This window comes from Octopus bimaculoides, chromosome 4 (assembly GCF_001194135.2).
Source record: "Octopus bimaculoides isolate UCB-OBI-ISO-001 chromosome 4, ASM119413v2, whole genome shotgun sequence".
Classification (NCBI taxonomy): Eukaryota; Metazoa; Mollusca; class Cephalopoda; order Octopoda; family Octopodidae; genus Octopus; species Octopus bimaculoides.
The window spans coordinates 128,344,636-128,353,378 of NC_068984.1; the positions used below are offsets into that span (position 1 = coordinate 128,344,636).

General features: G+C 35.9%; 1 protein-coding gene across 6 annotated transcripts in view; it reads right to left on the minus strand.

Moving 5' to 3' along the window:
- The window catches only part of LOC106878601 (kelch-like protein 24), a 63,882-nt gene that overhangs the window by 12,405 nt on the left and 42,734 nt on the right, over positions 1-8,743 (minus strand). For all 6 annotated transcript variants that reach the window (XM_014927866.2, XM_014927864.2, XM_014927865.2 and 3 more), the window contains one exon: positions 431-1,044. In XM_014927866.2, coding sequence (XP_014783352.1) covers positions 431-1,042 — 612 coding nt within the window. In that variant the 5' untranslated portion in view covers positions 1,043-1,044. The remainder of the gene's footprint in view (positions 1-430; positions 1,045-8,743) is intronic.

The window sequence follows — 8,743 nt, forward strand, 5'->3', positions numbered from 1 at the left end:
ATTTTTACAGATAAATTCCTCTATTTACATAATATTGAGGTCTCTTTCTTTCTTTTGTTGTCCTTTCTATCAATATATATATATATATATATACATATATATATATACATATATATATATATATATGAGAGACAGAAAGAGAGAGACTAAAACGTCTGATGTCAACTAAGTCAGCATTGTCAAATAGGCAACATCAAAACAATTGTGTGATAATGTCTCATAATCTTTCTATAAGATAGTAGTGTATGATTTCCATTATGTTGAGCTATCACACATAGACAGCGCCCATTGGCTCATTATCAGGTCATGTAGCTGAATGTCAGACTAGCGGGGTTTGTTCAGTCAATTTAGAAATCAAACAGAAGCTGGACAATGATCTACTTCAACTCAGCAGTCAGGAATGGTGAAAATGAGAAATTCAAACACTCACCTGGCTTTCAGTTGTACAATTTAGCCGTCTGTCATTCAACAGATCTATCACACATTCACCAGAGAGGCGTAAGAAATCTTCATCTTTTATGAGTGATGTGAAATGTTTACAGGCATATTCCTTGGTGAACTCATATAGCTCCTTATGGGCATGTGCATCAGACAGAGACAATGCGCAAAGACAGTTCGAGTCACTGATTTCCTCCTTGAAGAACTGAACACATAACTCTACTAATGTTGAGATTTGGAACATGTGAGATTGTGAGAACAATTCAAAGACTATTCCAGTAGTAATGGTGATGCTCCCAGTATAAATGAAGTGCAAAACATGTCCAAACACCAGTGGATCGATTTGCTTGATGGTAAATGAGTTCTTATGTGTTTCTTCCATTCCAGACGAAAACATTGATTTGAAATAATAAGAACCTGCTGCCAAGATGGCTCGGTGGCAAGGGAATTTCTTGTCTTCAATAATTATAGTAACATCAGTGTAGTTAGCATTCACACGAAATGCTTCAACATTAGCTCTAAGAGCATCTGAATGCTGAGAGCTGAAATAGAACATTCCTTGTGAGTAAGAGTCTTCCTCTACATCCTTGTTCTGCTCTGCCATGACTGAAAAATACAAAGGAAGATACAATTAGTAAGATGATGGTGAGTATTATCAGAGATAGATATTAAGTTAACACCAGTGTGTTTAAGAAATCATTAAATCAAGCAGATTCTACAAATTTAATATTCCTACAAAATTTTAACAAATCTAATATTCCTACAAAATTTAAAATCTATATTGTCCATGGGTGCTTTAGCAGAGCTCCATCAATTACAAGCATTCTGGCCAGGCCTCTGATTTGAGGTTTACTTCCATCCTCCTTTTCTTCTTTCCATTAGTCTCAGATACCTTGAAAAGGGTCACAGAAACAGGAGTTTCCTCCTCAGACTGTGGGCCCTCAGTTTATCAAGGGTAATCCTGCATCTATACATGTATGTGTAGTCCTGGGCAAAACTTTTTAAGGAAGACTGGTAGTTGCTCAAGCATGCAGGTCTCCCCTTTCAACGCAGCCAATGTTTACCCAAGGAAAAGGCAGCTAACTTGGGGCTGATACACTTCAGCACCTATATTGTTGTTGCAAGCAATACTGTCTGAATGCAAAGAGCCAGAACATACTGCAAGGTGTTTCGACCAAACCTCTAATGGTTTTACCAATCTACCAATCTGGATTGGTGCATTTTTTTTAATGCCTCCGAAAGAATGGAAGGCAACGTTTACCTCAGTGGGACCTAAAAGAAAACAGATGGCCACAACAAATACTACAAGACATTCTGTTCAGCACTTTAACAATTCTACATTTGCTGCCTCCTATAGACTAAACCTTTAAAAGAAAAATGGCTGTAAAGTACTGGCTACATGGTATTGAACACAACCATTATTACAATCTCCTCATTCAGATTCACAATAGCTTACATAACTTGTCTAACAACAATATGATACATTAATAGGCAAAATATCTTTAAGGCAAATGAAAAACTTGCAAAGATAAGAGTACAGTTAAATAACACAAGCACCCATTCCACCCCAACATACACACAACCACATACATTTGAAGTATATCAGAAAAGCACCTTCTTGTTGTTGACATTTATAAACTGTTTGACAAATTGTTTTTACACCTGCATGTTTTTTTCCTGAATCCTGTTGGCAAAGCAGTAATAGCTAAGCAGAGTTATGTGTTTTGCACAATGGCTCTAAAAATGTGCAATAATAAAGTCAGCCTTGTTTAATCAAACAAACTCAGATCATATTATCCTGTCACATCAACTTATAGCAAAACAAAAAACAAAACAAAATATCATATCATATGAATATCATATAAGATAATGATCATCATCGTTTAACGTCTGCCTTCCATGCTGACATACACACACATAAATATTCAGTGACTAACAAGAGTTAAATTGAGGTTAACAAAGCCATATGGCTGTTCTATACTTTGGAACAAGACAGTAGCTAAAGGTAAGATGACATGTTATGCCATTACTCTAATATTTGATAATTGTGTTGAATAAAAAAAAATAACAACTACAGTGTGTTTTTGAGATGGTTATGGGTCAAGTATAATGTAGTAACAGGTTTGAAAGAGAATAATGTCACCAATAAAACTTGAGCACACATGACTGCTCCATCAAGCAGAATGACAGATTGCTTTGTATGAATATATATATATATTTATCCCTCAAAAAAGCTTGTTATAGTTAACTTGTTTAGATCAGATAAAGAGATTTGTTACAAATGGCCTCATACAATGGAAAGATATATTAACAGTTAACTATCTGTAGTAGAGTGTTATGAAAAAAATTTAAACATAGTGGAAAGACAGGTTATCACAGAGGGAGTGACATAATCATTGTCACCATTTCACACTTACTTTCTATGCTTGCATGGATCAGATGGAATTTACTGAGGCAGATTTTCTACTGCTGGATACCATTCCTGTTGTCAACTCTCACCTGTTTCCAAGCAAGGTAACATTTCCCCACAGCCAGGCATGTTTTCCAAGGAAGACTATATATGAACATCATTTGCATGATGGTGGTGCTTGTTTACAAGCTTCATGTGGTGTTTGGACAAGGATATACACAAATACACAGGCCTCTTTCAGTTTCTGTCTACCAGATCCCTAACAAAACTTTGGTCAGCCTGATGCTACAGTAGAAATCATTTGCCCAAGGTTCTGCACTGTGGGAATGAAACCGAGACTGACCAAATGATTAGGAAGTGAGCTTCTGAACTACATAACCACACACACAGTGGCAAGATAGAGTTGTTACAGATGACATATAAAGAAAAGGACATGAAGTCAGTATGACAAATAACATTTGAAAATGGCATAGGAATAATGGTATTCGTTGTAAGACACAGGGCTTGTACAACTGACTCAGCTACACAAATTGAAACGAAACAAAAGAAAACAAAAGCTGCAATTGTAAACGACAACTAGAAAGAGAAAGACGACATATAAGAAAAAGAGAAGAATACAGGCATTGTTTCTGACAGGACAGTTTGTTAACTTTACATATATGTGAGGAAGGCATTTCATATAGAGCTTTAATCCATACATCCCTTTCCATAAATGGATGTTTAAATAAAAAGTAAACTTCATTCATGTCAGTAATAAATAGGTTTCATTTAATCAGATTTTCAATGGTTTAATGATAAAACCCTATCATTAAGTGGCTTTGTGTGCAGATAGGAAGCTATAATTGCACTGACCAAAAAAAAAAAAAAAAAAAAAAAAAACTTAAACTTAAAGCAGTGGTTCTCAACCATTTTCCATTTTTTCCCTTATGGACCCCTTTACTTGGATGGAACCCCATAGCCATTCAAAGTTTTAAAAATTCCTATAAAATATTTCTATAATTACATATCTAAATATCATTAGGGATTGTATTAAAAATTGTTGAAATGTTTTGTGCATTGTAAAAGTGCAATAAACCAATTTATCGCACATACATTTTAACAACAAAAATCTTATAGGGGCCCCCCAAGTGTTACACGGACTCAGCAGAGAAACACTGGTTTAAAGTTACTTGGAATTACAGGTGTAAATAACAAATGCATGCCATCATTAAAATAATGAATAAATAGTTCAAATAACTCTGAACTGGAACTGTCAGCGATAACAACAACAGCCATATCAGTATTAAGCCAAAACATTTTCAGATGCACCATTCTGCTGTTGAATGAAGCCACACAGAATTTTCTCTAAAGTTCATTTTGGTGTTATGGAATTACCAATAATTTTTGGTGAAACTAGTAGAGGAGAGTTTAGGGGAATTTTTGTAGTATGTGTGGGTGTACTGCAGAATCGGATAATAAGCTAGTATCTAAAACTTGGCCATGCTATCTCTATACTAGAATTTGAAGTTTCTCAAAAAAGAAAGGAAATGAGAAAAAATTATTTCCTGATCTTTATTATTAAACCAATCATAAATCAAGATATATGAGTATTTTTAGATAAAGACTTCAATCTCAATAATTTTTTAGATATTTCTCTTCTAGTTTTGATAAAATTCTTCCTGCCACTGACCTATCCAAGGTGAATTCAACTCGACCCTTTTACTGCAGAAAGCAGTTTTATATACCAGTCTATCTTTTGTAGAGGAATGTTCTGTTTGAAACCATATTTAGTTGAGATATGTCAAATTGATTGAGGCAATGTGACTGGCAGAAAATATCAGTTTTATTATTTGATAGATGTTTAATATCATTACTGGAATAAACATGAAATTCAATTTCACAGTTGACAGATCAAATATGAAAGGTAAATTGAACTCATCATTCTTAAACAGGTTTTGACCAGAACCTAGATAAAGTAATATGATTGTACTAGATGGAAGTCTCTATCTGCAACACTATAAGTGCAGCCTGGTTACTTATACTAGTGTGGCCGTACCTAGAGTTGAACCTAACCCAATAATATTATAATCATAAGAGAATGGTAATAAGGCTGTACTCAGGAACTGCACTACAAAATATTATCCTGTCAATTTGGAGCTATAATTTCTCTACCATTCCACCCCACTACACCATCAGTATAGCAGCCAACTCAAACAGGTTAAGCACCCAGAGGTGGAATTTATAGAAAAAATGTTATTTTTAGATCTAACACTATTAATGTAATTTCTGTCAGTTGATGTTGAATATTAAAATGTTACCACTTGATTAGGAATGATAGTTTCAATAACCAGGCCATTCACCTGGTTATTTTATTGTATTGTGTTGTTATTTAACGAACTCTTACCACTAATAGAACAATTATGTAGGGTTTCTTCACATAGATACTTGGATTTCTCAAAAAAATAACTGGTTTATATAAGTTTACATTAACGCTAGCATAGCTTTCATGTTTCTGATTATTTCTGTGTCAGTATAAGACAAGTAAAGAAATCTGCCCATCAAATAATCATATCTTACCATACCAGTTTCTAATCCCCAACCATCTCATCAATCTAATCTCTTACAACTACATCTCTATCTTCCAATCACCACACTGTGCCCTTCTTCTACCACCACCAAATATATATGACATACATAACACATATATAAAATAATTGGCAGCATTATATCAGGGTTAAATCCCTCACTCAACACTGAGTATGTGTGTATACTCTCACCATCTTCCCACCATCACCACCATACAAGCATAGTTCTATGGATATGAATTTTGCTTTCATGTACTGTTAGGTTCAGTTCTGCTGTATGACATCTTAGGTTAGTGTCTTCTACTATAGACTCAAGGTGGTCAATACTTTCAGAGTGAAAATGCTGGACAGAATCTGAGAGAGAGGAGGGGTGGGAGGAGGGAGAGAGAGGGAAAGAGAGGGAGAGTGGGGCAAGAGAGAGGGGGTGGGGAGAGGGAGAGAGAGAGGAGAGGGAGAGGAAGAGAGTATGTGTGATATGTGTGTGTGTGTGTGTGTGTATATAATGTTAATTGAGCATGTCCTCATTAACACTGAGCAAAAAGTGGCACTATTGACTTTCTCCAGTAAACAACATCTCTGTATTTTACAGGCCTTCACATGCCAAACTACAAATACCTTACTTGAAAACACCTGGCCAAATAGAAATTGTCTCAATAAGTTCTTATCTAACACATGCCAATTTGGAAAAGTGTATGTAAAAACAATGATAATGATGGTATATACACCAACTTTACATCCACTTCTATCAAGCAGGCATAAGTTGGATGTTTCTATTCAAATACAGCATTTTGTGTGTTATATTTTATTTTTAAATTGGCATGCTCTTCCTGTGCCAGTGACATGCAAAAAGCACCTGTACTGGGTGACACAATTCTATTACTCTCTCTAACATCTTCCATGACCCAAACTGAGGTAAGACAATTGGAGGAGAAAGGATGAAGGTCCAGGTCTTTGGAATGTGGATCTCAAAGAACCTGGACAAAGTGGAACCTACCAAAAAGGAAATCACATGGCCTCAATTTTGGAGACTGGAAAACCCATCTCTTTTCTGCTCTGATTATTTGATTAGTGTATGACACTTTTATAACAAGAACAAACTTAAAAGGAGAGGAATAAAAAAGGACCCCCTGGTGGAGAGAGAGAGAGAGCAAGCAAGAATGTGGGAGCATATATACAGGCAGGGTGCAAGGCTGCACTTGGCCAAGGAAGATATTGATGGTACTATGAAAAAATCCTCAGAACACTGTCAGACATTTTGGAGCAGGAGAGACAGAAATTGCTAGACTCACGTGAAATCATCCCTGACTGTCAGATAAGGGGGGTCAAAGTAATCTCTTCCAAAAAGACTAAGAAGAGTCTCAGGCAATTAGCACCATTTCAGCAGCTGAGGGTGGACCTGGGTAGGAAACTTCATTTTTTCCAGGTTGTTCAAACATCCCCAAGGCTTTGCATAATCATATATTCTAAGGAGGCTTCAGAGTGGAAGAGCCAGGATCTGGTTCAACAGTGTAAGGGGAAAAGGTTGGCATGTCTGGCTATTTCCTGTTGGAGTTAGTTGCAGGGTTTCCCCAGTGCAGTTTGTGTGGAAGATACTGACAGCTATGGGAGTGGCATGGAAGGAGAGGAAATACTTGCAAATTCAGAGAGGTAGCAGAAAGAACATCTTGCTGGCTTTAGAAGAGGCAAGAGAAGTTGAGCTGGAAGCTAGAAGACAGTGAGTGACTGGTCACCATGATGGCCTTGTGGTTGAGGGTCAAAACATCCAAGGAGAGTTGGATACCCTCTAATGACTTCTCCTGGTCGAAAGCCACAGTCATAATTATTGAGAATGCTTTGGTTGGAAACTGGAGAAATGAGTTTGGCCAGCCAAGTTATTGGAAACTGTCCACCAAGTTTCGTATCTGTAATGCTTGCATCATCACATCCCTGCTATACTCATCTGAGACACAGACTTTGTACCAGTGATGCATCAAAATAGCAAGAAATTTCAACAGAAATTGAAAATCTTTTACACCTGACAGAACTGCAGCAAAAAGTGGGCTGTTTCAAGTATCATATGTGATAGATTGGCCACATCATTCAGCTTGATGAACTTAAGCTTTTAAAGTGATTAGTCCTCAGAAAGCATCTCCAGTTGAGACCAAAAATAAAGAAATTGTGAAATCACACAAAAAAAAAAAAAAAAAAAAGAAAATATTTAAAGTGAAAGCTTGAGAAAATTTAAACTACTCATTAAATAGTGAAACTGCAGGATGATAAAGGTACTGGAGATAATCTCACCTACATAGTCTGTGGTCACATTACACCTTCAAAAGCTGGACCTGTCATCTATGAGTGATCAACAACCAGGAGACCAACATATGAAATGCCTATACGCATAAAGCTCCAACGGCACCAGAGAAGCATTGTCATCCTTTATGTCTAAAAGTATGATTATCTTAGCTGAAGAGCCATTTTGGATGAATGTACAAAGGCAGAGCTAATGTTGGTATAGTTCTTGATCAAATTATGTGCCACATTGTCACAAAAAATTTGAAACAAAATTAGGGAAAGATAATCATCATCTGATAGCCCATGGCAGAAATGCCATCAGACTTGTTACAAGAATATTGTATTTTTTACTTGTTTCAGTCATTGGATCATGCTGAAGCACTGCCTTCAAAGGTTTAGTTGAATAAATCAACTCTGGTACTTATTCTATCAGACTCTTTCACTGAACCACTAAGTTATGGGATATGACCAAACCAACACCGGTTGTCAGAGAGTTGGGGTAAATGCAAAGAGCACATGCAAACATATACATGTTGTTGATGTCTAAAAATTTATAAACTTTTGTGAGACTGTTAAATAGATTCTTCTTTGGAACAGTGGATCTTGGAGCACATAAAGCTATAAATGAGAATACATTATATGAACATACACACACACACACACATGTAAACATATTCAGATACACATAACCATATATACAATATACATTTATGAATACACACATATATCATTTGTTTTACATTCCCATTTCCATGCTAGCATGGGTTAGATGAACACATAGTTTTACTGCTGGATGCCTTCCCTGTTGTTAATCTTTACTTGATTTGAAGTAAGGAATTTTTATTTCACTTGTCTTAGAAAGAGAAAAACTAACAGGTGATTGGTTAACAGGGATATAATAGAAGATACTTCCTTAGATGGCCAAGATAACCATATAGTGAAATTGAACCTGAAGCTACATGTTTGCAAAATAAACTTCTTAATCATCCAGTATGCCTGGACTTTCATATATATATATATGTGTATATATATATATATATATATATATATATATATATAT